This window comes from Hyperolius riggenbachi, chromosome 2 (assembly GCF_040937935.1).
Source record: "Hyperolius riggenbachi isolate aHypRig1 chromosome 2, aHypRig1.pri, whole genome shotgun sequence".
Classification (NCBI taxonomy): Eukaryota; Metazoa; Chordata; class Amphibia; order Anura; family Hyperoliidae; genus Hyperolius; species Hyperolius riggenbachi.
The window spans coordinates 341855613-341869441 of record NC_090647.1 but is presented as its reverse complement, the minus strand read 5'-3'; the positions used below and the strand labels follow the sequence as shown (position 1 = coordinate 341869441).

At 47.1% G+C, this 13829-nt stretch overlaps 1 protein-coding gene across 1 annotated transcript in view; it reads right to left on the bottom strand.

Moving 5' to 3' along the window:
* Positions 1-3683: 3683 nt before the first annotated feature.
* The window catches only part of LOC137545045 (platelet-activating factor acetylhydrolase 2, cytoplasmic-like), a 107362-nt gene continuing 97216 nt past the window's right edge, over positions 3684-13829 (bottom strand). Inside the window, exon 10 of the mRNA XM_068266147.1 lies at positions 3684-3790. Coding sequence (XP_068122248.1) covers positions 3684-3790 — 107 coding nt within the window. The remainder of the gene's footprint in view (positions 3791-13829) is intronic.

The window sequence follows — 13829 nt, the reverse complement described above, 5'->3', positions numbered from 1 at the left end:
CCAGCAGCCTCTCTGTGACACTCACAGACCAAGGGACATTGTACTAACACAGTAACTGAGCCATATATTTGAACAACAGTGCAGCTTTTCTTTATTTGAATACAAGAGACTCTCAATGCAACAACAAAGCACCATTCTGTAGCTGTCTCCCCCAAACACAAGGTCTGAAGAGTAGCATCTTCCTGCGCTGAACTCAGAGCTTGCTGGTGTTTATCACTGGGAAATTTGGAATGATTTCAGCTTGGATCTCTTCACTCAGATTTTCCAACCGAAGGCCATTTTCAGCCAGATCTGAAACACAGACAGCAGATTTATGTGATTCTGTACTGACTAATATGAATAGAGATAATGGCATGGAATAAGTTTTGTGAGTAAACTGCAATTCACTTCCCTTCCAGGTCAACCACTTACATTGGGGACAGGCAAAAATGGCGCACAGCGCCAATAGTGTCAGAATGGCGCTGCACTTAAAACGATATTTATCGTTTTATATGTTATTTTATTTTTTATTTTTTTGCAAGGATCGGGCTGGAGGAGAGGCAGCGGGCAGTGGGCTGGCAGCGGGGGTCGGGCTGGAGGAAGGGCAGCGGGCAGTAGGCTGGCAGCAGGGGTCGGGCTGGAGGAGAGGCAGCGGGCAATGGGCTGGCAGCGGGGGTCGGGCTGGAGGAGAGACAGCGGGCAGTGGGCTGGCAGCGGGGGTCGGGCTGGAGGAGAGGCAGCGGGCAGTGGGCTGGCAGCGGGGGTCAGGCTGGAGGAGAGGCAGCGGGGTGGAGGGAGTAGGATTAGGTAGCATGTGTATACATTACATTGTCCCGGCCGGCGATCGCTCCTTCACTTCATAGCTTGCAGGAGTCCTGCATCCAGCCAATCACCATGCGGAAACTGAAGCCGCATGGTGATTGGCTGGATGCAGGAGTCCTGCAAGCTGTGAAGTGAGGAGCGATTGCCGGCCGGGACAATGTAATGTATACACATGCTACCTAATCCTACTCCCTCCACCCCGCTGCCTCTCCTCCAGCCCGACCCCCGCTGCCAGCCCACTGCCCGCTGCCTCTCCTCCAGCCCGACCCCCGCTGCCAGCCCACTGCCCGCTGCCTCTCCTCCAGCCCGACCCCCGCTGCCAGTCCACTGCCCGCTGCCTCTCCTCCAGCCCGACCCCCGCTGCCAGCCCACTGCCCGCTGCCTCTCCTCCAGCCCGACCCCCGCTGCCAGCCTACTACCCGCTGCCTCTCCTCCAGCCCGACCCCCGCTGCCAGCCCACTGCCCGCTGCCTCTCCTCCAGCCTGACCCCCGCTGCCAGCCCACTGCCCGCTGCCTTTCCTCCAGCCCGACCCCCGCTGCCAGCCTACTGCCCGCTGCCTCTCCTCCAGCCCGACCCCCGCTGCCAGCCCACTGCCCGCTGCCTCTCCTCCAGCCCGACCCCCGCTGCCAGCCTACTGCCCGCTGCCTCTCCTCCAGCCCGACCCCCGCTGCCAGCCCACTGCCCGCTGCCTCTCCTCCAGCCCGACTAGCTCCCTGAATTTTTCAATGGCGCACTATTCTGTTTTATAAAACGCTATTTACCGTTTTAATGTATTTACATTAAAACGGTAAGTAGCGTTTTATGATCGGCAGAACGGTGCGCCATTTTTGACTGTATGCCTTACATTGCAAGGGTTTTAACAAGCTGTGTTTTCTGATAACAGCTTTTGCAGATAGTATAGGACACTGCAGTGCACTTGCTGAAAAGGAAGGCAATTACTGACAGACACACACTACTCCCTGAGAACATTTGGTGGGAAGACATCTGCTCATCATCTGACCAGTGGGGGCTCACCAATCTGCATCTACTGATAATCTGGAATGGTGTATGCAAAGACACACTCTCCCATCCTGGGCTTCCTGAAGGGAGGGGGGCAGTGCAGGGAAGGGGATCAGCATCACTGTCAGTGATTCTTAAAGGAAAGCTGAAAAATCACTGGGAAATTTGGAATGATTTCAGCTTGGATCTCTTCACTCAGATTTTCCAACCGAAGGCCATTTTCAGCCAGATCTGAAACACAGACAGCAGATTTATGTGATTCTGTACTGACTAATATGAATAGAGATAATGGCATGGAATAAGTTTTGTGAGTAAACTGCAATTCACTTCCCTTCCAGGTCAACCACTTACATTGGGGACAGGCAAAAATGGCGCACAGCGCCAATAGTGTCAGAATGGCGCTGCACTTAAAACGATATTTATCGTTTTATATGTTATTTTATTTTTTATTTTTTTGCAAGGATCGGGCTGGAGGAGAGGCAGCGGGCAGTGGGCTGGCAGCGGGGGTCGGGCTGGAGGAAGGGCAGCGGGCAGTAGGCTGGCAGCAGGGGTCGGGCTGGAGGAGAGGCAGCGGGCAATGGGCTGGCAGCGGGGGTCGGGCTGGAGGAGAGACAGCGGGCAGTGGGCTGGCAGCGGGGGTCGGGCTGGAGGAGAGGCAGCGGGCAGTGGGCTGGCAGCGGGGGTCAGGCTGGAGGAGAGGCAGCGGGGTGGAGGGAGTAGGATTAGGTAGCATGTGTATACATTACATTGTCCCGGCCGGCGATCGCTCCTTCACTTCATAGCTTGCAGGAGTCCTGCATCCAGCCAATCACCATGCGGAAACTGAAGCCGCATGGTGATTGGCTGGATGCAGGAGTCCTGCAAGCTGTGAAGTGAGGAGCGATTGCCGGCCGGGACAATGTAATGTATACACATGCTACCTAATCCTACTCCCTCCACCCCGCTGCCTCTCCTCCAGCCCGACCCCCGCTGCCAGCCCACTGCCCGCTGCCTCTCCTCCAGCCCGACCCCCGCTGCCAGCCCACTGCCCGCTGCCTCTCCTCCAGCCCGACCCCCGCTGCCAGTCCACTGCCCGCTGCCTCTCCTCCAGCCCGACCCCCGCTGCCAGCCCACTGCCCGCTGCCTCTCCTCCAGCCCGACCCCCGCTGCCAGCCTACTACCCGCTGCCTCTCCTCCAGCCCGACCCCCGCTGCCAGCCCACTGCCCGCTGCCTCTCCTCCAGCCCGACCCCCGCTGCCAGCCCACTGCCCGCTGCCTCTCCTCCAGCCCGACCCCCGCTGCCAGCCTACTGCCCGCTGCCTCTCCTCCAGCCCGACCCCCGCTGCCAGCCCACTGCCCGCTGCCTCTCCTCCAGCCCGACCCCCGCTGCCAGCCTACTGCCCGCTGCCTCTCCTCCAGCCCGACCCCCGCTGCCAGCCCACTGCCCGCTGCCTCTCCTCCAGCCCGACTAGCTCCCTGAATTTTTAAATGGCGCACTATTCTGTTTTATAAAACGCTATTTACCGTTTTAATGTATTTACATTAAAACGGTAAGTAGCGTTTTATGATCGGCAGAACGGTGCGCCATTTTTTACTCTGCGCCATTTTTGACTGTATGCCTTACATTGCAAGGGTTTTAACAAGCTGTGTTTTCTGATAACAGCTTTTGCAGATAGTATAGGACACTGCAGTGCACTTGCTGAAAAGGAAGGCAATTACTGACAGACACACACTACTCCCTGAGAACATTTGGTGGGAAGACATCTGCTCATCATCTGACCAGTGAGGGCTCACCAATCTGCATCTACTGATAATCTGGAATGGTGTATGCAAAGACACACTCTCCCATCCTGGGCTTCCTGAAGGGAGGGGGGCAGTGCAGGGAAGGGGATCAGCATCACTGTCAGTGATTCTTAAAGGAAAGCTGAAAAATCACTGGGAAATTTGGAATGATTTCAGCTTGGATCTCTTCACTCAGATTTTCCAACCGAAGGCCATTTTCAGCCAGATCTGAAACACAGACAGCAGATTTATGTGATTCTGTACTGACTAATATGAATAGAGATAATGGCATGGAATAAGTTTTGTGAGTAAACTGCAATTCACTTCCCTTCCAGGTCAACCACTTACATTGGGGACAGGCAAAAATGGCGCACAGCGCCAATAGTGTCAGAATGGCGCTGCACTTAAAACGATATTTATCGTTTTATATGTTATTTTATTTTTTATTTTTTTGCAAGGATCGGGCTGGAGGAGAGGCAGCGGGCAGTGGGCTGGCAGCGGGGGTCGGGCTGGAGGAAGGGCAGCGGGCAGTAGGCTGGCAGCAGGGGTCGGGCTGGAGGAGAGGCAGCGGGCAATGGGCTGGCAGCGGGGGTCGGGCTGGAGGAGAGACAGCGGGCAGTGGGCTGGCAGCGGGGGTCGGGCTGGAGGAGAGGCAGCGGGCAGTGGGCTGGCAGCGGGGGTCAGGCTGGAGGAGAGGCAGCGGGGTGGAGGGAGTAGGATTAGGTAGCATGTGTATACATTACATTGTCCCGGCCGGCGATCGCTCCTTCACTTCATAGCTTGCAGGAGTCCTGCATCCAGCCAATCACCATGCGGAAACTGAAGCCGCATGGTGATTGGCTGGATGCAGGAGTCCTGCAAGCTGTGAAGTGAGGAGCGATTGCCGGCCGGGACAATGTAATGTATACACATGCTACCTAATCCTACTCCCTCCACCCCGCTGCCTCTCCTCCAGCCCGACCCCCGCTGCCAGCCCACTGCCCGCTGCCTCTCCTCCAGCCCGACCCCCGCTGCCAGCCCACTGCCCGCTGCCTCTCCTCCAGCCCGACCCCCGCTGCCAGTCCACTGCCCGCTGCCTCTCCTCCAGCCCGACCCCCGCTGCCAGCCCACTGCCCGCTGCCTCTCCTCCAGCCCGACCCCCGCTGCCAGCCTACTACCCGCTGCCTCTCCTCCAGCCCGACCCCCGCTGCCAGCCCACTGCCCGCTGCCTCTCCTCCAGCCCGACCCCCGCTGCCAGCCCACTGCCCGCTGCCTCTCCTCCAGCCCGACCCCCGCTGCCAGCCTACTGCCCGCTGCCTCTCCTCCAGCCCGACCCCCGCTGCCAGCCCACTGCCCGCTGCCTCTCCTCCAGCCCGACCCCCGCTGCCAGCCTACTGCCCGCTGCCTCTCCTCCAGCCCGACCCCCGCTGCCAGCCCACTGCCCGCTGCCTCTCCTCCAGCCCGACTAGCTCCCTGAATTTTTCAATGGCGCACTATTCTGTTTTATAAAACGCTATTTACCGTTTTAATGTATTTACATTAAAACGGTAAGTAGCGTTTTATGATCGGCAGAACGGTGCGCCATTTTTCACTCTGCGCCATTTTTGACTGTATGCCTTACATTGCAAGGGTTTTAACAAGCTGTGTTTTCTGATAACAGCTTTTGCAGATAGTATAGGACACTGCAGTGCACTTGCTGAAAAGGAAGGCAATTACTGACAGACACACACTACTCCCTGAGAACATTTGGTGGGAAGACATCTGCTCATCATCTGACCAGTGAGGGCTCACCAATCTGCATCTACTGATAATCTGGAATGGTGTATGCAAAGACACACTCTCCCATCCTGGGCTTCCTGAAGGGAGGGGGGCAGTGCAGGGAAGGGGATCAGCATCACTGTCAGTGATTCTTAAAGGAAAGCTGAAAAATCACTGAGTGCAATGGATAATGTGCTTTATAAATCCTCAATTTCTTATCTTATGTTAGCTCTACACTGCCCAGTTCTTATTTGAGTGGTACACTGAGCAGGGCGAATTTGTGCCATTTATGGTCAGCCTGCATTGTCAGGTCTGCCTACTAAAATCATGTGGATAGTTTTACATCTATAATAAAAATATATATGGTATATCAATATGCCTTTAACCTAAAACGACTCTGCAAGTATTTAACCAAAGACTGATATTTAAAGGGACACTTAAGTCAAAAAAAAAAATGAGTTTTACTCACCTGGGGCTTCCAATTGCCCCCTGCAGCTGTCCGGTGCCCTCGCCGTCTCCCTCCGATCCTCCTGGCCCCGCCGGCAGCCACTTCCTGTTTCGGTGACAGGAGCTGACAGGCTGGGGACGCGAGTGATTCTTCGCGCTCCTGGCCACAATAGCGCCATCTATGCTGCTATAGCATATATCATATACCATATAGCAGCATAGAGGGTGCTAGTGTGTCTGGGAACGCGAAGAATCACTCGCGTCCCCAGCCTGTCAGCTCCTGTCACCGAAACAGGAAGTGGCTGCCGGCGGGGCCAGGAGGATCGGAGGGAGACGGCGAGGGCACCGGACAGCTGCAGGGGGCTATTGGAAGCCCTAGGTGAGTAAAACTCATTTTTTTTGTTTGACTTAAGTGTCCCTTTAAAGTGAAGCAGAGGTGAAAATAAACTGATGAGATAAACAATTATATTCATCCTCCTCTCCTAAAAATTACTTTTTTAAGTATCCCATGGTTTTCTTTTATATTTAAACATTTACAAGGGAGGTTGAATGTTTTACTGTCTCTAATCAGTGGCAGCCTATTAAGTGTCCCAGGGTTAGGAAAAGGTCAATACTTCATGTATTTTATCTCTCCCTGCCCTCAGAAGTTGTATTCTGCCAGGAAAACTTTTATGACTGTATTTTGCTTAGCAGTGATGTTTACTATATTTCAACAAGATACAAGGTACCAACAAAACAGAAGCTTTCATTCCATGTTTAGATATGAACTCTTTCAGGAAGCAAAATCAAGCAAGTAAAACAGCCTGGTTTTTAATATGTTTTGGACTGTACATATACATGTTTATCTCATGTTACATATCGCCTCGAGTACACTTTTAGGTGAACCTAAGGGTATTGAACAGAGGCCCCCAGCCTAGCAAAGCCTCCTGGTCCCAGCCCAGCAAAGCCCCCCAAAATGCCCCCAGCAAATTGCCCAGCCCAGCAAAGCCCCCAGCAAGTCACCTAGCAAAGCCAGGCCGGCTCAACATCACCGCCAGCCAAGCTGGCACAGCATCATCGCAAGCCAGGCTAGCACAACATCACCGCCAGACAGGCCAGCACAGCGTAGTATAACCACCAGCCAGGCAGCCCAGCATAACCTCCAGCCGAGTACAGCGCACAGGCCAGCCAGCCGAACACAAGACAGAAGCCAGGTGAGGGGCTTTTATATGTGAAATACTGCCTATTGAATATATTTAAGTTACGCCACTGCTATGTTCATGTACATATGGCCACACCTACGACCACGCCCACTTCTCACTGTGGCGCGCTATGCCCGCCGCACACTCATTCCCTCTTGGTGACCAGGGGTGCCCCGGGTCTCCCAGGAACCTAGAAACGCCCCTACATAAAAACACACCGTCTGTAATTTGACCTTTAGAGGAAATTCTAATTTTTGTTGAAAAAAAGTAATACATTCAGTTTAATGTGTTTTTATGTGTATACAAAACAGTCATTCCGCAGTGTTTTAACAAACTGGTATATAGGAGTGTCAGAATCTGCTGAGAGCCAATATATTATGTGCAGGTATTGGAAATGAGTAACAGTGACTCTTGTTCTGTGCATGTGGGTAGTTTTTGGTCTCAGTCTATATCCTGCACAGTTTAATATTATTAACCCATTCAGGTTCCGTCGTTTTCACTTGAGAAATGTTCACCTCCCATTCATTAGCCTATAACTTTATCACTACTTATCACAACGAACTGATCTATATCTTGTTTTTTCCGCCACCAATTAGGCTTTCTTTGGGGGGTACATTTTGCTAAGAGCCACTTTACTGTAAATGCATTTTAACAGGAAGAATAAGAAAACAACGGAAAAAATCATTATTTCTCAGTTTTCAGCCATTATAGTTTTAAAATAATACATGCCTCCATAATTAAAACTCACGTATTGTATTTGCCCATATGTCCCGGTTATTACACCGTTAAAATTATGTCCCTATCACAATGTATGGCGACAATATTTTATTTGGAAATAAAGGTGCATTTTTTCCGTTTTGCATCTATCACTATTTACAAGTTTAAAATAAAAAAAATATAGAAATATTTCATCTTTACATTGATATTTAAAAAGTTTAGACCCTTAGGTTTACATGTTTACATGTTTACCCTTAGGTTTACATTTACATGGTTTTTTCTTTATTGTAATGTTTTTTTTTGTTTTTTTTATATTAAACATTTTATTTGGGTATTTTTGGGAGGGTGGGATGTAAAGTATAGTTTTATAATGTAATTGTGTGTTATTTTTATTTTTTTTTTAAATTTTAGTTGTAGTTTTACTTTTTGTTGACGCTTACATGACGCTTACATGACGTCACTCTAAGCGTAACACACGCTTAGAGTGACTCATCGGGGAGGGAACGGCCAGAAAAAGCACAGCTTCCGAGAGAAGCTGTCACTTTTTCAGCGGGGGAGAGGAATCAGTGATCGGGCACCATAGCCCGATACATTGATTCCGTGGCTACCGAATCCGCGGCCGGGAGTGCGCGTGCACGCGTGCGATCGGCCGCGGGAGCGCGCGTTAGCGCGCATGGTTCCTGGACGTAGTTTCTACGTCCAGGAACCAAAATAGGTTAAATTACAAAAAATGTGGCCCGGAGATGCGAAAAGCATAAGCGCAGGCATAGCATAAAAAAGCCACAAGGGCCCATATGCAATTAACTTTTTCTCCTAAGTGATATTTTCACACCTTGTTATAAAATACCTAGGAGAAACCTCAGGAAAAAAAGTCAATTGCATTTGGGCCATGGAGTTGAGTGGGTAGAGAGGTGGAAAGGTTAGAGAAGGATAGGGAATAGGAAAGGCATAGGATACAAAGGCAAGGGGCCATTTGGAATTAACTTTTTCTCCTGAGTTTTCTCCTAGGAGATTATTTTTCATCTTCTATTTATAATAACTTTTCAGCACTTTGTAATTGAAAAAGTACCAAAAAGTAGTTGAAAAAGTACTATCAAAATTATTTTGAGTGTTTTCTTGCTTGTTGGTGGTTTAAAAGGCATTTTATTGACAAGTTTGAAAATATATTACCTGGGAGAAAACTCAGGAGAAAAAGTTAATATGGGCCAAGGTGAGAGGCTTTTGGAGGAGCTTATATATGGGAGCTGGGCATTAGGTGAGCCTTTTGAATGGAGAAGCAGCTGCATAAACTTTGACCTTTAGCATGGCTGAGCTGTGGCAGATCCTGAAACTAGTAAGGGCTGATGCTTTAGGAAAGGATCTAAATGGCTGCAAGATCAACTCGAAATATTGCAAACAATGTTAACTAAACAATTAACCTTAGCCCACACATATCTACTAATGTGTTTTCAGTGGAAACATGAGCCACATACCAGACAAGCCGTTGTAATAGAGCTCATAACCCATAAGAAGTACCTCAACTGACATATGGCATAGTGAGATAAAATAGGTATATATAATACTAGTCTTACTGAGAAATTGACTGAAGTTCCTTTTCTATTTTCCTGGAGAGCAAGTGTTAAAGAACTAGAGTTATTATCTATGCCAATGAGCTTGTCAAGCTTGTGGAATTCAGCCTGGTTTACTGAAAAGTAAACAGAAGTCTAAACAGTTTGACTAAGGACATACAATTGATAAGGTTTTAGTGCTAAAAGAAATTAAAGTGTTAATACATAGCAAAGCAGATTTTACATCAGTCATGGCTGCTTTTTAGAATTTAGTCCTAAAGTTTAAGTCCTCAAACTGAAAATACAAATATGTGTTCTGTTATATGTTACTAATGTTCAATTTACCAATAGTACTGCTCATAGAATTAATTATCTCATACGTTTATTTTCAGTACAAGTTTGTGTTAACCCATTCCTGCAAATAGGGTGTTTATAAAAGTCCAACTATACCACTAAAGCACAGGAGCGCGCATGCACATGCATGCTCCTGTTTGAACGGTTCAGCTCATGGCATGAGACAGTTGAAGGTTACACTATTGTACTTTGTAATAGATTAGACATTAGATTTTATAGAAACATATAGTCTAATAATAAACATAGAATCTAATTTAAAAAATAAATTATTTGGGGGCATCACAGATATGAGCATCAAGAGAGCAAGGCTCCATAGCTTTGTATTGCAGTGAGCAGTTCAATAACAATAACATTTCTATAGCGCTTTTCTCCCATAGGACTCAAAGGCCCATATGCAATTCACTTTTTCTTTTGAGTTTTCTCCTAGGTGATATTTTTAAATTTGTCAATAAAATACATTTTAAGCCATCAGAAAGCAAGAAATTGCTCAAAATAATTTTGATAGTACTTTTTCATTTACTTTTTGGTACTTTTTTAGTTGAAAAGTACTGGAAATGTATTTTAATTTGAAGATGAAAAATTATCTCCTAGGAGAAAACTCAGGTGAAAAAGTGAATTGCATAGGGCCCAAAGTGCTTAGGCTCTCTCAGATTCAGTAGTTGGTAGTAGGATGAAGTATTCACACAACAAAACTTATATTTCTGCAAATGCCAAACTGAACAGGTGGGTTTTAAATCTGGATTTAAACATGTCCAGAGATGGAGCTGTCCTGATCTGCTGAGGAAAGGCGTTCCATAACATAGAAGCAGCATGACAGAAGGCTATGGGACTAAATGTTTTCAGGTGGACTCTGGGTATGACTAGATTAATAGAACCTGTGGATCTGAGATTGCAGGGATTGCTACGCAGCTGCAACATTTCTTTCATGTATCCAGGGCCCAGATTATGTAGTGATTTAAATGTCAGTAGGTCGATCTTAAATAGACCCTACATTTTATAGGTAGCCAGTAAAGGGAGTGCAGGACTGGTGTTATGTGGCAGTGCCGGGGTTGGTTGGTTAACAGTCTGGCAGCAGTATTCTGTATCAGCTGTAGGCGGTACAAGTCCAAACGTTTTTTGGAAGGCCGGGGTAGAAAGTATTACAGTAGTCCAGTCGGGATGTAATGAAGGCATGGACTAAGTGTGGCAGATCTACTGCAGGGATGAGGTACTTGATTTTTGCAATGTTCTTCGGGTGAAAATAGGATGATGTCACCACAGCAGAGATGTGAGTTCTGAAGTTTATATCCCCATCAATTAGACCTCCCAGGCTACGCACATACTCAGAGCTGTGTAGATCCGTGCCTCCTATTCCCAGTAGTGAAGACTGCAAGTTAAGTTGAGACTGAGGGGCACACATCCATAAAGATGATTAACAAAGTATTAATAATAAGCAATACATCAGAAGAAATTAACATAAATTAAAGAGAATCTGAAGCGAGATTAAAAACAGCTTTTTACCTTATATTTAACAGGGGCATGGTTGCCCATGCTAAAACGCCTCTATCCCGCGGCATAACGAGGGGTCTTTACCCCCAAATCCCTCCGTGGTGCCCGGGGAGCGCTTCCTGTTGAGGCAGAGCTAATGGCTGTAGCCCTGCCTCCATGCGCGTCTATCAGCGCGTATCTCCGCCTCTCCCCGCCCCTCTCAGTCTTCCTTCACTGAGAGGGGCGGGGGAGAGGCGGAGATCCGCCGCTGATGGACGGGCATGGAGGCAGGGCTACAGCCGAAAGTTCTGCCTCCATGAGCAGCAAAATCTACGACCACGTTGGTCTTGGATTTTGCAGGGGGGGATTTGGGGGGAAAAGACCCCTCGTTCCGCCGCAGGATAGCGGCGTTTTAGCAGGGGAAAACGTGCCCATGTAGAATATAAGGTAAAAAGCTGTTTTTAAAGTCGCTTCAGAGTCTGAAGAGAGAGGTATATGGAGGCTGTCATGTTTATTTCCTTTTAATCAATACCAGTTGCCTGGCAGCCCTGCTGGTCTATTTCTCTGCAGTAGTATCTGATTAAAACCAGAAACAAGCATGCAGCTAGTCTTGTCAGATCAGACTTATAAGTCTGAACCACTGAAACACCTGATCTGCTGCATGCTTGTTCAGGGGCTATGGCTAATAGTATTAGAGGCAGAGGATCAGCAGGGCTGCCAGGCAACTGGTATTGTCTAAAAGGAAATACACATGACAGCCTCCATATACCTCTCTCTTCAGTTCCCCTTTAAGTTACATTTAACCACTTAAGCCCTCAGTCATTTTCACTTTATGCATCCGAGCAATGTTCACCTCCCATTCATTAGCCTATAACTTTATCACTACTCATCACAATGAACTGATCTATATCTTGTTTTTTCCGCCACCAATTAGGCTTTCTTTGGGGGGTACATTTTGCTAAGAGCTACCTTACTGTAAATGCATTTTAACAGTAAGAATAAGAAAAAAACTGAAAAAATTCACTATTTCTCAGTTTTCGGCCATTTAAAATAATACATGCCTCCATAATTAAAACCCACGTATTGTATTTTCCCATTTGTCCCAGTTATTTCACCATCTAAATTATGTCCCTATCACAATGTATGACGACAATATTTTATTTGGAAATAAAAGAGCATTTTTTCCGTTTTGCATCCATCACTATTTACAAGCTTATAAAAAAAAAAAATTTGAAATATTTAATCTTTACATAGATATTTAAAAAGTTTAGACCTTTAGGTAAATATTTGTGGTTTTTTTTTATTAAACATTTTATATGGGTATTTTTGGGAGGGTGGGATGTAAATAGTGTTTGATTTGGGGAAATATATGTGTATTGTAATTTTTTTTAACTTTTAGATGTAGTTTTACTTTTTGGCCACAAGATGGCAACCTTGAGTTTGTTTACATGACGTCACTCTAAGCCAGGCTTTCTCAACCAGGGTTCCCTGAAACCCCAGGGTTCCTTGAGTACTCTGCAAGGGTTCCTTGGCATTTTCCCCCATCGTGGGGGATGTATAATGGAGCTCACTATAATAGGTGGTACTGTAACAAGAAGCACTACATTAGGGGCTTAGGAGGCAGTATAATGAGTGGCAGTGTAATAGGGGTAGTGAAATAAACAGCCACACATACTTTTAAAGACCATGCCTCCTGCAAAATAAATGCAGGGGTTCCTTGAGATCAAAAAATAGTTTGCAGGGGTTCCTTGAGATTCAAAAGCTATTTGCAGGGTTCCTCCAGGGTAGAAAGGTTGAGAAAGGCTGCTTTAAGCGTACAATGTATGCTTAGAGGGACATAGGAGTCAGAAAAAGCGAAGCTTCCGAGAGAAGCTGTCGCTTTTTTTGCGGGAGAGAGGAATCAGTGATCGGGCACCATGGCCCGATTCATTGATTCCTGGGCTAACGCTAGCCCAGGAATCAATTAACCACTTTACCCCCACGCGTACGAATTTCTCCGTCCCTTATTCCATCCTTTAACCCCCAGGGACGGAGAAATCCGTACTTTCCGCGCTCCCGCCGCTGCCCACGCTCCCGCTCGCTCTAGCGCGCACTCCCGTCGGTAAACACGCCGCTCGTCCGGAGATCAATGAACGGGAAAATCCATTCCCGTTTATTGATCTAAGCCCCGCAATGATCCGCTGCTTATCCGATAAGCAGCGCGATCATTGTGAAAAAAAAAAAAACTCTCAGCCTCCTAGTACTTCCTGCAAGGGTCCGAAATGACGCTTGCAGGTTGTATTAAACAAAAAGTTACTGTTGCCATCTTGTGGCCAAATAGTAAATTACACCCTAAAGCATTTTTTACATAGAAATAAATTAGTGTTACACAAAAAATTAACTCCTTACCTCCCACACTCCCCAATTATTATTTTTTTGTAATAAAAAAAAAATAAAAAAATTTACAATTACCTTAGGGACTGAATTTTTTAAAATATTTATGTCAAGAGGGTATAACACTGTTACTTTATAAACTATGGGCTTGTAATTAGGGATGGACGCAAAACTGAAAAAATGCACCTTTATTTCCAATTAAAATATTGGCGCCAAACATTGTGATAGGGACATAAATTAAACGGTTTTATAACCGGGACAAATAGGCAAATACATTTCATGGGTTTTAATTACAGTAGCATGCATTATTTAAAAACTATAAAGGCCGAAAACTGAAAAATAATACATTTTTTCCTATTTTCCCATTAAAACACATTTAAAATAAAATAATTCTTGGCATAATGTCCCACCTAAAGAAAGCCTAATTGGTGGCGAAAAAAACAA